We start from the raw sequence: 18,419 nt of genomic DNA on the forward strand, positions 1-18,419 counted from the left end.
AACCCCAGTGCCACCCAGCCCATGCCCCTGGCTGTTCCTACAGCAGCACCAATCTGAGAACATTTCAGCGGTCTGTCAGAAGAAATGGGTAATGTGCTGGTAGAGAAGCAGGTCTAGCACAGCAGACAGACAAAACATCGCCCACCTGGTTCTGAACTTGGCTGTCCTGCTGGGAGTGGGCAGTGCCGCTGCCCAGCCTTTCCTGCCTGCTGCACCTCCCCAGGCACAGGCAGGGGCCAGCCACCGGTCAGGCTGGCGTGGAGCACTGGGGCCGGGCCAAGCAGGCTACGCTGCAAGCATGCAGCATGCTCTAGGACAGTCCTGTTTTCCCTCCCCATACTGGAGGGCCCAGACATTCCCCATGCCCCCCAAACCTCCCCCAAACTCTGTCCACCCATCCACTTCAGGAATTTCAGACAACAGAGCCTTTACAAATCGCATCACAGAATGGTTTGGGTTGGAAGGGGCCTTAAAGACCATCCAGTTCCAACCACCTGCCATGGGCAGGGACACCTCCCACTAGACCAGGTTGCCCAAAGCCCCATCCAGCCTGGACTTGAGCACTTCCAGGGATGGGGCATCCACAGCTTCTCTGGGCAACCTGTTCTGGTGCCTCACCACCCTCATAGTAAAGAATTTCTTCCTTATATCTAACCTAAATCTACTCTCTTGCAATTTAAAACTGTTACCCCTTGTCCTATCACTACACCCCCTGACCAAGTCCCTCCCCAGCTTTCCTGTAGGGCCCCTTTAGGTACCAGAAGGCCACTACATGGTCTCCCTGGAGCCTTCTCTTCTCTCTGCTGAGAGCTCTCCCAACCTGTCTCCATAGAAGTGCTCCAGCCTGTGATCATCCTCATGGCCTCCTCTGGACTTGCTCCAACAGTTCCACATCCTTCTTGTGCTGGGGGCCCCAGAGCTGAACACTGTACTCCAGTTGGGGTCTCAAGAGAGCAGAGCAGAGGGAGAGAATCACCTCCTTGATCTGCTGGTCTTACTTCTTTTGATGCAGCCCAGGGTACGGTTGGCTTACAGTTGCCAGTTTAGACACAAAGATGTTCTGTGGGACTGTACCAAAGGCTTTGTACAAGTCAAGGTAGATGACATTGATTGCTCTTCCCTTGCCCCACAATGCTGTCATAGAAGGCCACCAAGTTAGTCAGGCATGATTTGCCCTTTGTGAAGCTATGTTGCCTATCTCCGATTACCTCTCTGTCTTCCGTAAGCCTTAAAATAAGCTGAAATAGCTCTTTACACCCCTCCAGCCATTCATAAACAATGGGACTTTTTACCTGACCTGTGTTGTGGGTGTCACCACCAAGCTGCCTGCCACTGCAGTGCAGCTAACAGAATCATCCAGGTTGGAAGAGACCTCCAAGATCACCGAGTCCAACCTTTGACCTAACACAAGAACTCCACTAAACCGTATCACTAAGCTCTACATCTAGATGTTTCTTAAAGACCTCCAGGGATGGTGACTCAACCACTTCCCTGGGCAGCCCATCCCAATGCCTAACAACCCTTTCAGTAAAGAAGTACTTCCTAACATCCAACCTAAACCTCCCCTGGCGCAACTTTCGCCCATACCCCCTCGTCCTGTCACCAGGCACGTAGGAGAACAGACCAACCCCCACCTCTCTACAGCCTCCTTTAAGGTACCTGTAGAGAGCGATAAGGTCGCCCCTGAGCCTCCTCTTCTCCAGGCTGAACAAGCCCAGCTCCCTCAGCCGCTCCTCGTAAGACTTGTTCTCCAGACCCCTCACCAGCTTCGTTGCCCTTCTCTGGACTCACTTGAGCACCTCCATGTCCTTCTTGTAGTGAGGGGCTCAAAACTGAACACAGCACTCGAGGTAAGTACTCAAACATTGTACTGAACACAGTACTCCAGCTAAGCCCAGCTCCGCACATAAACTGCTCATCCCGAGTGCTGGTCCCATGGGGACACAGGGGGATGGCTGCACATCCCAAATCGAATGGCTGCCTCTAGAGCTGCCTGCCCACCTGGGGCTGATGTCACTGCAGAGCTGTCAGCCCCTGCACACAGAGCACCCTCATTGTATTTGGCTGCTTTCCATTTCCAAGGAAAGGCAACCAGATCCCAACCACAGCCAGTCAAACATACTGACCCCTGCCAAGCATCACCTGGCCACAAAGCTGGTGCTGCCCCTGGGTGGGAGCTCACCCCCCTTCACCCACCCAGAACCCACCTGTGCTGGGAGTGCCATGTGATACAGCTGCCCACTAACAAGAGAACAGCAAACAGCGAAGAAGATATTCCAGGAAAGCCAGGACAGAGCACCACATGCATCCAACATCCAAACACTTACACTTCATCAACAAGCCTTTTCCCCAACATGCCAGAACCTGAGTTTCTCATGCATGAGTCTTAAGGGAAGCCAAATTTGATGCTGTGTCAGGCAAGAACCGTTCATGCCCTTCTTCAGCCATGCAGCAGAAGTAACAGCATGTTGGAGTTTAAGAAGCGTTTGGACTGTGCACTTAGTGACGTGGTCTGAATTTTTGGGTAGACCTGTGTGGTGCCAGGAGTTGGACTCGATGATCCTTCTGGGTCCCTTCCAACTCAGGATATTCTATGATTCTATGATTGATGGGACTGGCCACATATACCGCACAGCCTGAACAGTCAGCATCCCACCTGCAGGCGACAGACATCTACAAGCTGGGGCCAGCCAATGGTACCCAGATGGGATGGTGCAAGGTGGGAAGCCAATGGTGCAAGGTGGGAAACCACTGAACTGTGTTATCCCAGTCTCACCCCCCCCCCCCCCCCCCCCCCAGACTGCTCATGCAGGCAGACTCCAGGAGCAGGAGCAACAGGTGATGTGGAAAAATGGTGGAGGGAGAAAGGAGAAGAGGAGACAGAAAAGGGACAGGAAAACAAGATATCCAGAAAGGATGGGAAAGAATGTAAGGAGAGAGAAAACTGAGAGTGACTAACAGGATGAAGGAACTCTTGGTAAAACAAAGAACTCTTGGCAAGCCACCAGAACAGCCTAAGCTCACAGTGAGTTACATACCATGGACAGCTGAAACAAAGGGCTGTACCTGAGCTCTGCCCAGCTGGAGGAGGCTTCAAAGCCTGTACATGGGCAGGACAGCTTCAATACAGCATGTCCCTGCACTCCCTGCACTGTCACTCCAACAGGCCAAACATGCACGATGCACACATGCATTCAGATGCTCCTACCAGGTGTCCATGTGTCCTGAGCAGCCCTGGCTAATGCACCCCTACCCCTACCTCCTGGGCACAGCACTGGAGACATCTTTAGATACACTTGCATTTGCTTTGCAGCTATTCTAAGCAAGAGGCAGGTCAGCATTTATGGCAGAGCCTCAGGCTCAGCCAATCTTATTCCCCTTCTGCTGGAAAACCTCACACGAAAGACCCTGGCAGTGTCAGCTTCAGCAAGCAGCCTCTGCTCGAGGCGCCCAGCCCGAAGCAAGGTCAGAACAGCTCCTGATCATCTTCAAGTCATAGCTAGAAATCCTGCAAAGATGTGATATACAGTCCAAGAGACTCCTGTTCTGCCTTTTCAAAATCATTTTCCTAAAATCCAGTTCATTCTCATTCAGCTGAAAGCTATCAACATATGTTGATCTGCAGCCAAATACAGCTTTAGGTGTTGAATGACACTCCTTTCTGCTAATCAGTATACCACACCATCTCTCTTTTACTTAAGTTATTCAACTTAGTGTTTATTCTGTCAGATTGTTATTTTACATTCCCACAGGCATACCACATGTCTATAAAACGCATTTGATTTTGAAAGAACACAGCGTTTCATGAAAAATGCACTAGAAAAAGCATTTTAAATGGCTTTTTAGTCATTAAATAAAAACTGCTTGAATATTCAGAGTAAATAAAAAGCACATCAATATGTACCTTGCATTTGAAATAAATTCATTAAACAGAAAATACTAAGTAACATTATGAAATGGGGTTGTTTCACCTAGGGCCAGTAACAATTTACTCCTCAAATGCTGGGAAAGCAACCCACTTTGCTGAACCACCAAGATGGATTTCCAAAGAGCTCATGCGGAACCAGCGGCCTCTGGGTACCTATGGAGTGCTACAAAACACCCACAAAGCATATACTGAAACCAAGGACCTTGTCCTATAAAACTTTTTCTATTTAAGAGAAAGATATTTCTGAAGTGCTCTTCCTGTGTGGACTCCTGTGGGGCACCCCAGCCTTCCTCCAGAGCTCCCACTGGGGATACAGGGGAAGCAGAGTTCCTCCTCCTGAGTTTCCACCAACTGGGTTTCTTTCACAGTGTATGAACTAGTCCAACCAAGGTGAAAATTTCCACTGCATCAGCTGGATAAACAAAGCCCAAAAGCAATTAAAGCAAAAGCTATTCTGAATAACAAATACTGACATTTGGAAGAGTGAAAATACTAGTGTTCACTCCGCTATGAACTTGAAATAACTTTCATACTTATAGAAACACTGAAAATACTGGCCCCATTTCTGTGAACCTGCATCTCTGGCAATATTTCTGAGCTGGGGATACCCTCAGGAGCTGCACAACTCCCTGTGACCCTAAAGTACCTGTATCTTTTTCAGATAGGCAGGGTGCTTTATTCAAACTACTGATGTGATGTGGTGACAAATAGGGTGGTGTTAATGTAATGAATTTAGAACATGAAAACATCTTTTCCACGGTGCAGAAACAGCTCAGGAGCCAGGCTGCCCTACTGGCCAGTTTGCTGGGGCTCGTGGACTTTGGGACAGCCATCGGCTCTTGTCCTCATGGGGGACTTCAACTTCCCAGACATATCCTGGACATGCAATACAGCTCAGAGGAAGCAGTCTAGGAGGATTCTGGAGAGCGTGGAAGATAGTTTCCTGACGCAGCTGGTTAGTGAGCCTACCAGGGGAGGTGCCCCGCTGGACCTTCTGTTCACAAACAGAGAAGGACTGGTGGGAGATGTGGTGGTCAGGAGCTGTCTTGGGCAGAGTGACCGCGAAATGGTAGAGTTCTCTATTCTTGGCGAAGTCAGGAGGGGGACCAGTAAAACTGCTGTCTTAGACTTCCAGAGGGCAGACTTTGAGCTGTTCAGGACACTGGCTGGCAGAGTCCCTTGGAAGGCAGTCCTGAAGGGCAGAGGAGTCCAGGAAGGCTGGGCACTCCTCAAGAAGGAAATCTTACAGGCTCAGGAGCGGTCTGTCCCCACGTGCCCAAAGACAAGCCGGCGCAGAAGAAGACTGGCCTGGCTGAACAGAGAGTTGTGGCTCGAGCTTAGGAAAAAAAAGAGGGTTTATGACCTTTGGAAAAAAGGGAGGGCCATTCAGGAGGACTATAAGGACGTTGCAAGGATGTGTAGGGACAATATTAGAAAGGCTAAAGCTCATCTGGAGCTCAATCTGGCTACTGCTGTTAAAGATAACAAAAAATGTTTTTATAAATACATTAACACAAAAAGGAGAACTAAGGAGAATCTCCATCCTTTACTGGTTGGGGGTGGAACTTAGCGACGAGAGATGAGGAAAAGGCTGAGGTGCTTAATGCCTTCTTTGCCTCAATCTTTAGTAGCAAGACTAGTTGTTATCTGGATACCCAGTACCCTGAGCTGGTGGAAGGGGACGGGGAGCAGGATATGGCCCTCACAATCCACGAGGAAATGGTTGGCGACCTGCTACAGAACTTAGATGTACACAAGTCGATGGGGCCAGATGGGATCCACCCGGTGGTACTGCGAGAACTGGTGGAAGAGCTGGCCAAGCCGCTTTCCATCATTTATCAGCAGTCCTGGCTATCAGGGGAGGTCCCAGTCAACTGGTGGCTAGCAAACGTGACGCCCATCTACAAAAAGGGCCTGAAGGTTGACCCGGGTAATTATAGGCCTGTTAGTTTGACCTCAGTGCCAGGGATGCTCATGGAGCAGATTATCTTGAGTGTCATCACGCGACACTTGCAGGGCAACCAGGAGATCAGGCCCAGTCAGCATGGGTTTATGAAAGGCAGGTCCTGCTTGACAAACCTCATCTACTTCTATGACAAAGTGACGTGCTTGGTGGGTGAGGGAAAGGCTGTGGGTGTGGTGTACCTTGATTTCAGTAAGGCTTTTGACACCGTTTCCCACAACATTCTCCTCAAGAAACTGGCTGATCATGGCTTGGACTGGTGTATGCTTCGTTGGGTTAGAAACTGACTGGATAGCCAGGCCCAAAGAGTTGTGGTGAATGGATTTAAATCCAGTTGGAGGCCGGCCACTAGTGGAGTCCCCCAGGGCTCAGTACTGGGGCCAGTCCTCTTCAATATCTTTATCGATGAGCTGGATGAGGGGATCGAGTGCACCCTCAGTAAGTTTGCAGATGACACCAAGTTAGGTGCATGTGTCGATCTGCTCGAGGGTAGGAAGGCTCTGCAGGAGGATCTGGATAGGCTGGAATGATGGGCTGAGGCCAAATGTATGAAGTTCAATAAGGCCAAGGTCTGGGTTCTGCACCTGGGGCACAACAACCCCAAGCAGCGCTACAGGCTGGGAGATGAGTGGTTAGATGCTGCCTGGCAGAGAAGGACCTGGGAGTATTGGTTGATAGTCAGCTGAATATGAGCCAGCAGTGTGCTCAGGTGGCCAAGAAGGCCAACAGCATCCTGGCTTGTATCAGAAACAGTGTGGCCAGCATGGCTATGGAAGTGATTGTCCCCCTGTACTCGGCTCTGGTGAGGCTGCACCTCGAGTACTGTGTTCAGTTTTGGGCCCCTTGCTACAAGAAGGACATGGAGGTGCTCAAGTGAGTCCAGAGAAGGGCAACGAAGCTGGTGAGGGGTCTGGAGAACAAGTCTTACGAGGAGCGGCTGAGGGAGCTGGGCTTGTTCAGCCTGGAGAAGAGGAGGCTCAGGGGCGACCTTATCGCTCTCTACAGGTACCTTAAAGGAGGCTGTAGCGAGGTGGGCATCGGTCTATTCTCCCACATGCCTGGTGACAGGACGAGGGGGAATGGGCTAAAATTGCTCCAGGGAAGGTTTAGGTTGGATATTAGGAAGAACTTCTTTACTGAAAGGGTTGTTAGGCATTGGGATGGGCTGCCCAGGGAAGTGGTTGAGTCACCATCCCTGGAGGTCTTTAAAAGACGTTTAGATGTAGAGCTTAGTGATACGGTTTAGTGGAGGACTTGTTAGTGTTAGGTCAGAGGTAGGACTCAGTGATCTTGGAGGTCTCTTCCAACCTAGATGCTTCTGTGATTCTGTGATTCTGTGATTGAGCCAGCGCCAAGGATAGACTCATGCTCCTGTGGAAGAGGCCAGCACCCTCATCTGCCCCAGGACCACAGCTGGAGGACCAGCCCTGTCCGATCTGCTAGTACACATCCTCACAGGTCTTCCCTGCCTTCATAGCTTCAACATAGCCCAGACAATTTAAGCAGTCAAAGAGCAGAGGGGTACCCCAGCCCACGTCAATGGACGGGGTAAGAGAAAGCTGTTCCTATGAAGGTTCCAGGTCCAATGAAGCTCTTTTGGCTGGCAATGACAACAGCAAAACCAGAATAAAAGTCCATAATCTTAATGCCTAGATACCACCACTACTCCTACTTTACAACATGCTGACAAGGGTGAACTAGCTCCTCATTTTTTCTTTTACTCAGTGATTTGCTCACAGCAAAGTCTGTACAAACGAGTAAAACCCTTGTTGCAGAAATACCTACACAAGGATCACACTTAATGTACCAGACATCTAAATCAGATCTCCAGTTCAACCTGTCCCAACTCCCACACACAAAAGCACTTTTCAGAAGCAGGGCAGCTTCTTTGGGCTTCATTCTAGACAGATCAGAGCATGCTGCTCTGGCAGTATGGCAGAAAAAGAGTTTTAAAATGACAATTTTAACACCTTGGTAGGTTTAGCCATTGCATATTTTTCTCACAGACTGATGATTTAAAATTAATTTCAATCTGGTTCCTACTGGTTTCCTTGGCTCCAGATAGCATAAGCAAGTGAAGGTGAGCCTGGCCACATGCCAGGCCCTGCACGCAACCCCTTCCCACTTTCCTGCACTAGGGAGGTGCAGACACTGGATGGTTCCACTGTGCTGTGCTGAGCCCAGGCAGCAATCTGCAGCACCAGCTGCACTGAGGGCAGGCAGGATCTCAGACACTAGGAGAGAGCTGGGAGCAGGGCCAGGTTCCAGGGAGCACAGACATGCTGCTGAGTGCCCAAGAAGGAGCTGGGAAAGCCAAAGCTCAGCTGGAACAGTGTGAGTGTTGTGCAGGATGGCAAGATGGGCTGCCGAAAGTACCAGTGAGCCTGAAGAAGCCCCAGTGACCAGGGAAATTGCCAAGGAAAAAGTTAAATTTTGCTCTTTTGCCTCAGGCCTCTTGGCCTCCTAGAGTCCTCTGACCAGAAGCCAGAGACATGAAGAACTACCCACAGAGCAGGATGTAGGCTATGGGAGAGCTTACACCAGCTGGAGATACACAGGTCCATGGGACCTGGCCCATGTCACTGTAAAGGGCCTCTCCATCATCTTCCAAAGACAGCAGTGACCATGGGTGATTCCAGAGGATTGGCAAAAGGTAAAAATTAGACCAATCTTTTGGTAAGAGAATCTGGGAAACCCAAGTCTGCTCGGCCTCCCCTGAGTCCTCCCGGAAGGACAAGAAGATAATTGGAAACAGCCAGTGTAGATTTACCAGGGGCAAATCATGCTGTACTAATCTGGTTGCCTTTTCCAATGAGATGTCTGGCTGTGCAGATGAGAGGAGAATAAAGAATGGTGTATATCGTGAGTTTAAGGCCTTTAGCACAGACTCCCACAGTACACTTATAGCCATTTTGATAAGAGATGGGCTGGATAAGGTGGATGGAAAATTGGACAGCTAGACTCAGAGGGCTGTGAACAGCAATACAAAGTCCAACAAGTGGCCAGTTCCTAATGACAATCCTTCCATGTGTGATGCTGGGGACTATATGTTAAGAAGCTTTATCACCAAGCTGGCATGACAGAGTAGAGTGCATTTTCAGCACATTTGCAGAAGACATCAAATTGGGAATTTGGAAGGCAGGGCTGGCATTCAGGGGGACCTCAAAAGTCTGGAGAAAGGGGCTGATGGGAATCCCATGAAGTTCAAAGGGAAATGCAGGGTCCTGCACTGGGGACAGGAATGCACGCTGCAGGATGGGCTAGGGGCCAGCTGACCAGAAAGTAGCTTTACGAAAGCCCCTGAAGTCCTGATGGAGAAAAGACCATGCCCAGGAGTCAGCAGTGAGCAGGAGGACAGCCAGCAGGGCAAGGACAGGGATTACTCCTTCCACCTGTCAATTGTGAGACCACACCTAGAGTGCTGTGTTCTGAAAGGGGCTTCCCTAGAGAAGTCACATGGGAGTGAATACAGTTGAGGCCACTGAGATGGTCTAGGCTGGAGCACAGGGCAAATAAGGACAGGCTGAGAGAAGCGGGTTAGGTCAGCTAGAGGTCTCAAAGCTCAGGGGGATCTTAGAATCCCCCTGGGAAGAGAGAAGATGGAGCCAGACTCTTCTTGGAGGTGCACAGTGGCAGGACAAGAGGTGATGGACCAAGCTGGAATATAGGAAATTGCAAAATTTCCTACAGGAAATTTAACTGGAAATCATCACAAGAGCGGTCAAACACTGGACGAGGGCCTAGAGGACCCATGGACCTGATGCCCATGACATCTCCATCCTTATAGATACCAAGAATGCAGCCTGACAAGGCCATGAGTAACCTGATATGGCTGGCATGGCTCTGGAGCAGGGACTGAGATCTCCTGACTTCCCCTCTCACTGATATACTGTGATCCCATGATCAGGAACAAATCCAGATGGCAGATTTCTAGCTGGGCCACTGGCTTGTTGCTGGATGGCTGAGTCCAAGGAGGACACCTGCACTTGCTCACAGACAGTGCCAGCTGCAATATCTCCATTACACTCCCCGGGGCAGTGAATCTGTCCCATAGCACCAAAAATCTGAAATTGCACAGCAGCGCACCAAATAATAGGGCAACACCATCAAGGGCCATGGACATTTTCACACTAATTGTATAACCCAGCCAGAAAGTTACAAATACAAATGATTAGCAGGGGAGATTCTGGAGCTGCCCTGTACGGAAAGTGAGATCAGCATCATCCCAAACTCTACAACAAACTGGAATGCAGATAACTCTCAACTCAGAGCCAAGTCACTGCCTTACCGTAAGCTCACCCCACACTGTTTCCCTGGGGACAGCTACAACAGTTGTGCTGGCACAGCTCATCCGTCAGGCACTCACAGCCCAGCAGTGCCACTTGCCAGGCCCACAAGAGCCGTCAGCCCTACACACCTGCAGCGCATGATGACGAGCAAAGCCAGCAATGCAGCCCTAGGGTGACGCTGCTCTGTGCCCAGCTCTGCTCCCAGCCTCCACCATCCCGAGCACGTGCTGAACACACACATTGCTGTGCACAGGGTCCCAGCACAGGGTCAGCATCCGTGAGAAGACAAACAGTCAGAGACTGCCTGGATCACAAGCCCAAGCCCGGAAGCGGAGCATTGTGCTACATCATCCCCTTCAGCATGGCAGTGCAGGGGCTCTGAGCTTTCAACCTGCATTGGGTCCCCACCAGGCTTTGATGGAAGGAAGCCTCACTATATCTGGAGGCACTGGGATGCAGGAGAGCAAGAGGAGGTAAAAGATACCCAAATTTCTTCAGTTCCTTCCAGGGGATGAAGGGAGATGGCGGTTAAGAGCTCCCAGCTTTGCTGTTAACCCTTTTCCGGAAAACGAGCTTTGGGACCGGTCCCTGGGGCTGTGCAGCTGTGTGCTCCTATTTTCCTGCGGGCTGTTTGGGCACACCCATGTACCACATGCCTGGTCTCCACCTTCTTGCCTCTGCCACCCGCACCTGTATTTGAGATGGCAAACCACTCCTGAAGGGCACATCATGGAGCAGAGCTGAGAAGAAAGCTTGGTGGTGGTGGTTTCACAGCACTGCTGGAAGCACGCAGCAACAGCAGTGTCTTTGGAGTGGTGAAGGAAGAGGTGTTTTTTTTTTTCTGGGAAGAGACCTGCTGACATCCCCACACACACTGCCCAGTTTGTGCAGAGCTGTGCCTGTGCCAGGGCCCCTCCCAAAGTTAGGAGAGAAGAGATGGCACGCAGATGCTGTCCTGCTTTGCTGTATACTGTTTCACTCTGCTTTGCTTTGGCTTTGCTATGTCCTGCTAAAAGCAAGCCCCAGCAATTGTCATTTCCACTTGCTCTTGAGACACATTTCAAGCCTTTCTCTTGTATCTGTTTTGCACAGCACGGTTTCCCCACTGCCTGAGGCTCAGCCATGACAGCCTCTCACCACTTGTGCAGGGTCTGGAGGATGCTGGGCTCTGTGCTGGAAGCTGCCTTTGCAGAATTAGTTAATGTCACTGTAGTACTGATTAGGCATTGACTGCAGCATAGGGGAGCAGTCTACACAAGTGGCTTTATGGGCTGAAAAGGAGTAGAAATGCCCCAAATCCTCTTGCTTCCCTGCAAAGGGCATTGAGAAAGTATGATTTATATTTGTGTGTAAAACCTCTGCAAGAGAGGCACAAGAGGTGCCCGGATCCCCACGCATAGGCAATGAAGAGCAGTGCTGGCAGCTGCTATTTGCATTATCAGTTTAATGGTTTGCTAAAAGACCTTTGCTGCGGAACAAGGACACATTTGACTGCTCTGAGATATCTTTTTTTTTTTTCATTCATGTTTTGCCAGTATGACCAGAGAGAACAAAGTACCAAAGCTCACTCTGAAGCAAAGAAGAGGCAAATGCCGAAGAAGCACTACCAGAGCAATGGCTCCATTTTGTAAGGTGCTCTTCCACTGAATGCTCACCAGTGTGTTGGCCAACCCGCAATAAAAACTACACAGCAGCACTGCGTGGTGGGGAATTAAAGACAAAGTTTCAGCCCAGGGCAAGTTCGTTTTAAGAAGCTGTGACCATGCGACACCTGTTAAAGGCTCACAGCCCTGCACCAACCACACAGACACCCCATACATGCCCTGAACACAGCCTATCACAACTCAGACAGTTTGCCCAGCCATCACAGCATGACTAACCCAAGGTGAATGACTCAAGTATGGCTGAGCACTGGCTGAAAACACAGCAAGGTCACATCACCAACCTGGATGCTGGCAGAGGCCAAGGCCAGGTCTGACCTCCTGAACTCCCATGGCTGAGCGTTGCAGCAGGGATGGGCAAGACTGCTTAAGATACAGAGGCTCAGCACCAGAGTGCAGTAACTAACCTAGCGAAGCTCATTAAGACTGCACAGAACAATAAGTTGATTTATTAAATAAAATGTGTTTCACTCACACTCACTCCTGGATTCACTCACTTTCTCATGCTCCAAATTCACAAGCCCAAAAACACACATGGCCAGCAGTGTTTGTGTGTGACACATCTTATGAGTCCTCCTCACGTGTCCTGGGATCTTTGTTACTGGTGGCCACAGACTGGTTTGGGATGTACCTTCTGTGCTCTTCAAGAGCTGACAGTAACACTGATCTTACACCCTTTCACCCTTACCTGCCTTGGGTCTTTAGGCAGCACAGCTGATACGTAATTATGGAATGATTAAGATTGTACAGGACATTTAGAGGTCCTTCTCATCTGTTCTGGAGTAAGCTGCCCAATGGTTTGCTACCTACCCTAAGCTTTCTTAGAAGCTGTATGCATCTGTGCTGGCATCTTGATAACCTTCTGGGTTAGGTGCCATCAACCCATGCCAATCCCTTCTTCCACCATTCCCTCTTCTGCTTCCACCTGTACACACTTCCATTCAAATTATCTAAATCTTTCTATTACCTGTGTCTACAGGAAGCCATGTGCAATGCTGTATAGCAAACCCAGACAGAGTGGGGGGTCCTGAACGACAGTAGGATCTGCTGAGTATGTTCCCAGCTGCCACACACAGGCTGGCAATCCTGAGCAGCAGTACCAGACTCACCACTTCTACATGACTGGGAAGGCACAGAGCTGCTCCTGTTTTCATCAATCACCAATGCAGATCACCTACCAGGACCAGAGTCAATTGGCTGCTTCTGTATACTGAAATGGTCTCTGCTGAGGGAAGGTGTGCACCAGAAGCAACAGTCCTTTGTATCTTAGATCCCAAATCTTTGAGCACAGAAGTGTCAGGCTAATTCACCTCAATCCGAGTGCAAAGTGGCAAAGAGGAGCAAAATACTGCATGCCGGACTTCCCACAAAGAAGGTAACGAGTTCTTACGGACCAGAGAGGACAAAGAAGCGCTTGTGCAGCTTTCTGAGGCATAAACATTTCAACAAGAATCCTTGGTCCTCTGTAGCAAGGACCAAGCAAGTAAACACTCCAGAGAAGTTACAACCAAGAACCACATGTAAGAAGCTGGGAACTTGTGGACTGAGCAGGCAGCTGGGGTCACCTCGGAGTGACCCGCCTCCCCCAGCACAACCACTGTGACAGTTGCACAAGAGGTGGTTTACAGGGTCGAGGCCAAAAGTGAAGCTTTCAGCCCATACATGAGCCAGCAGCCAGTAGCTTTATAGACCAGGCTGCTTTAGCGAGGGCAGTGCTGAAGTCAGACCCAATGCTGGGGTGCAGCAGCACCCAGGTGTCAGTCATGGCTTCAAACACTCAACTGGCTGGCCCAGATAACTCTTGCACAGCAGGGCCAGATAAACCCACCTTCATTGTGGGTCTGCTGGAGGATCACCCCAAAGGCAGCAGTAGCTCAGTGCATGAGGAAGGGAGAAACCGTGCTTGCTGGTTTGGTTGGGATAGAGTTAATTTTCTTCATAGTTGCTGGTAAGGTGTTATGCTTTCGGATTTGTAACGAAAACTGTGCTGATAACACACCAATGTTTTAGTTGTTGCAGAGCAGTGTTTACACGAAGCCAAGGACTTTTCAGCTTCTCATGCTGCTCTGCCAGTGAGGAGGCTGGGGGTACACAAGAAGCTGGGAGGGGACAGAGCCAGGACATCTGACCCCAGCTGGCCAAAGGGGTATTCCATAACTTAACTGCGTCATGCTGAACAATGAAGCTGGGGGAGTTGGCCAGGGGGGCTACTGTTGCTTGGAGACTGGCTGGGCACTGGTTGGCTGGTGGTGAGCAATTGCAATTTGCATCACTTGTTTTAGTTTGGCTGAGGTTTTCTCTTCACTCACCCTTTTTCTTTTCTTCTTTTTTCTTTTTTCTTTTTTTCTTTTTTCTTTCTCTTATTAAACTGTCTTTATCTTGACCCACAAGTTTTCTAAATTGCCTTTCCAATTCTCTTCCCCCACCATCCCACTGGGGTGAAGTGAGCAAGCAGCTGTTTGATGCTCAGCTGGCAGCTGGGGTTAAGCCACAACACCGTGTTATACCCCATGCTTGAGAGAGCCCTTGCAGACACTCTTCCCCACTGTGCCCATGGCTTGGGGCACAACAGGCGTGGAGTGCTTGGGGCTAGGAGGCCAACATCGAGCACACCTAATGCCTCTCTAAAAGGGCTTGATGCCTCCTGCCACAAGAGCATCCAGGGCTTCTCAGCAGCCGGAGCACGAAGGCAGCTGCCCACAGGGAAGAGGACCATATGCTTATGGAGGGGGTGTTGCTAGAGGGGGACCCTCCCCACAGGCTAATGGGAATCATTGCCCTTGCAGGCCTGAGGAGCAACTGAAGTCAAAAGCATCCAGAACTGCACACACCACCCCTTGTCACAAGGTTGGCTAGGCTGAATGAAAGCAGCCCAGTGCTGTCAACATCTATTTGGCGTGAACTCTCCGAGATCTGGTATGGGAGTCTCAGCCTTCAAGGGCTCAGTGCCTCCCCTTAGCTAGAAATGGAGAAATCCACCCCCCAACAGCAGGACCTGCAGGAACAGCTCAGAAAAAGAGGCTTAGCTCTTTTAGATTAGCGAGCACGTCACCAAAATATTTCTTCTCATGTCACCTTTGAAAACTTTCACATGTTTATCAGGAAGAAATGAGGTTAGGGATGATTTACTGGCAGGCACACGTTTTTTTTTTTCCTCTCGAAGCATTAGGGTTCTATTTGCTTGTCCATCTCTAGTTAAGATTTGTGCAGCAGGGAGCTGCTCCACAGAGGACAATATGTGAATGACGGGAGAAGCTCTCATTAAATGATTCATGTAATCAAGTCTCTAACTTTCCTTCTGGGAGATGGAGGATCCAAAGTTATAAAAGATCATGTTCTTTTGAAATCACTTCCCCACGCAAATTAGCCCACATTTTCAGCCCATTACTGAGTAGTATGGCCAAGTTACACCATCTGTAAATGAAATACTTTTTTGCTTTGTACACTTTTTCTGGAGATAATTTATCTTGTCTTTGTCTAGTGCCATTTCATCAAGTTAAACTAGTCCAACTTTTAGAACACAAGACGTAGCCAACAATGTACAGACATAATGTACAGACCTGGAGTTAACAATGTGCTAGTAGGTGCAGTGCCAGGAACCACCTACACTCCCGCGCATGCCACAGACAGAGCATAGCAGCTCTGGTCAGCACTATAAGGCTGGCAGATGTGCTGGGGCCAAAATGCCAACACATACCTATGCCTGATCCAGATAAATCTGCACCACTGGCTGATCCAACAAAGCCACTGGAGCCGTGGCTTTGGTCTCTCCTGCCTCCATCCCAATGTACTCTGCAATAATGGGACATCCAAGACAGTGCACAATTGCATAACTTCAACTTCCACATAAAATCTGTAAAAGTATGTCCCATTTTCTAATGGTACATGTTATTTAGGAACCAAAGCCCTGGCTTCAAAAGCAGCTGGACACCAACGATAACCCTGTCTTATGAGACCTCAGGTCATCAGTGGTCAAATGCTTCTGTGTTAACTTGAGACCTGTGAAAATGCCGCAGGATGTCCAAGTGGGGTGTGATGCTTGCTCATCTCCCCTGCCCCCAGTTCAGCACTACGTCCTTTCCCTCAGCACTTCTGTAATCAGCTGTTTGTGAGAGAAAAGCCTCTCTACGAGGCACTCCAACATATCTTTGATTAAACATTTCGTAGAATCACAAAATGGTTTGGGTTGGAAGGGACCTTAAGGATCATCTAATTCCAACTCTCCTGTCATGGGCAGGGACACCTCCCACCAGACCAGGTTGCTCAAAGCCCAATACAACCTGTCCTTGAACACTTCCAGGGATGCGGCATCCACAGCTTCTCTGGGCAACCTGTGCCAGTGCCTCACCACCCCCACAGTGAAGAATTTCTTCCTAATGCCTAATCAAAATCTACCATCTCTTAGTTTAAAGCCATTACACCTTCCCCTATCACTTACACTCCCTGATAGTCCCTCCCCAGCTTTCATATAGGCCTCCTTTAGGTACCAGAAGGCTTCTTTATAGCAAGGTCTCCCAAGCTACTTCTAGGCTATTTCTTGACTTTGAGGGGAGCAGAAGGGGAACTATTCATAATTATAGAATAATTCAGCCTTAAACAGACTTCAGGAGGTCATGCAGCCCAACCTGCAGCTCAGAGAAGGGTCAGTGACTCCCAGTTTCTAGTGCATGTTGTTGGACCTACAGAGCCCTGTGCCCCTCAACCCCCATCTCTTGTAAAGCCAACATTACCCATCTCCCTTGGCTGCAGACAAGAAGCAAGAGAAGCATGACCCCTCATCAAAACTGAGCATAAAGCAGCCTCAGGACCTACTTGGGTGGAGGAAAGGGAGGTGCACCCCTTCATGCCTCAGTCTCATTAACAAAACTCAATTCAGCATGTTAATCTCATGCAACATGGTCAGTTCTTATGGAACAACTTTGTGTCACTCCCCTGGAAAAGCTTTGGCAATAAACCAAGTCTCTGCCTCTACATCCGTGGATAACCCTATTAATCTTAAAAGCCCACTGAAAGAAGGTGCACATTATTGGTGGTTTCACTGGAACAAGAGGGAAAATTGCATCAGCCCTTCAAGTCTAACATTTCACAGACTGCAAGGCCACACAGAGGTGGAGCAGCAACCACAGCCCCAGCAGGGAAGAACATTTCCAACAGGCTGCAGGCTTGCACTCTGGCAGATAACCCATCTTTTTAGACTAAGGGAAAGCCCTCTCCAGTGACACCAGGGCAGAAACTCACCTGAGTTTTCCTTATCCTCAGGTCAGCAGATGACCTGTTCAGTCCTTCTTCTTGTTCAATGCTCTGCTCAATACCTGATTAGGGAAGAAAGATATGGATTATTTTACGCTGTTTAGAGAAGAAAAAGAGATTGTATGGCAAAGTGATTTTAAAAGATGGAAGCTTGTGAACTGGGGAGCATTTGGCACCGAGCAATCCCCAGTTTCTGACTCCAGCCTGTTGGTTTAGCTGGGCAGCACAGCATCATTTCATTAATGCAATGCACACATTCCAGTTCTAACCTGCTCCCTCCGTTTTCAGCAATTATCCATTCAGGCAGGAGGAATCAATGACTCTGTCTCCATAGGAGTGGCAGGGGCTTAGGCGGGGTGCAGGACTGTGCCCAGGCACCTGGGCATACAAGTGTCACAGGCGCTCTGACCAACATGAGTCCTCTTCACCACCAGCTCCTGCAGCTTCACCCGCACATTTGGTCAGGCATGCCAGACAGTGTCCCTCCCCAGCTTTTGTATAGGCCTCCTTTAGGTACCAGAAGGCTGCTTTATTGCAAGGTCTCCTAAGCTACTTCTAGGCTATTTCTTGACTTTGAGGGGAGCAGAAGGGGAATTATTCAGAATTATAGAATAATTCAGCCTTAAATGGACTTCAGGAGGTCATGCAGCCCAACCTGCAGATCAGAGAAGGCATGCCAGGAAGTGTTAATGAAGACTCAGAAGATGAAGGCACTCATCTCTCTGGCAGGCACTGTCCTTTACCTGCATTACAGCTGTGCCTGGCCACAGGACCGACTCAGTGCTGTCAAAAGCATTAGTCACTCCCAGGCTGGTAAGCAAGGGTTTCGGCAAAACTGATGTGATGCTCAGCTCTGATCTCTGTACTTTCTGGTATTCAAACAAAATGGAACACAGTGCTCTTCTCCCCTGCTATGCAGGATGAGGAAATACAGAGTTAAAATGTCTCTGTGGCAAATACCAAAGCTCAAGACTTCTCCAGGGGCCCTATAAACAGCAGGTCAGCCCTGCACAGGAGAGACCACAATGCCCAGGCTGGAGAGCAGGCCTCATCTTGCTGAACATTCCCCTTCAGCAAAGCAGAGATTTGTCCTTTTAATTATGCCATAGTACAACTAACTGAGATTAATTTTTCACTTACCCGAAGACCACAAATAACAGCACAGAGGAGCGCTGCCCAACTCAGTGTCCCACTGGGGCCCAGGCAGGGAGAGGGAATGGTGTTGCACAGTAGGAGGTCTGCCACAGAGCAAGGCAGTGCAAATCCCCTCATGGTCAGCCCAGAACATGCTAATTCAATAGCTCCTATGTTACAATCTTTACAGGGAG

The 18,419-nt window shown here is 49.4% G+C and overlaps 1 protein-coding gene across 3 annotated transcripts in view; it reads right to left on the minus strand.

Moving 5' to 3' along the window:
* The window catches only part of STX1A (syntaxin 1A), a 103,178-nt gene that overhangs the window by 14,985 nt on the left and 69,774 nt on the right, over nucleotides 1-18,419 (minus strand). For all 3 annotated transcript variants that reach the window (XM_048050084.2, XM_013189308.3, XM_066979399.1), the window contains exon 5: nucleotides 17,080-17,153. In XM_048050084.2, coding sequence (XP_047906041.1) covers nucleotides 17,080-17,153 — 74 coding nt within the window. The remainder of the gene's footprint in view (nucleotides 1-17,079; nucleotides 17,154-18,419) is intronic.

The sequence above is a fragment of the Anser cygnoides genome, chromosome 18 (assembly GCF_040182565.1).
Source record: "Anser cygnoides isolate HZ-2024a breed goose chromosome 18, Taihu_goose_T2T_genome, whole genome shotgun sequence".
Classification (NCBI taxonomy): Eukaryota; Metazoa; Chordata; class Aves; order Anseriformes; family Anatidae; genus Anser; species Anser cygnoides.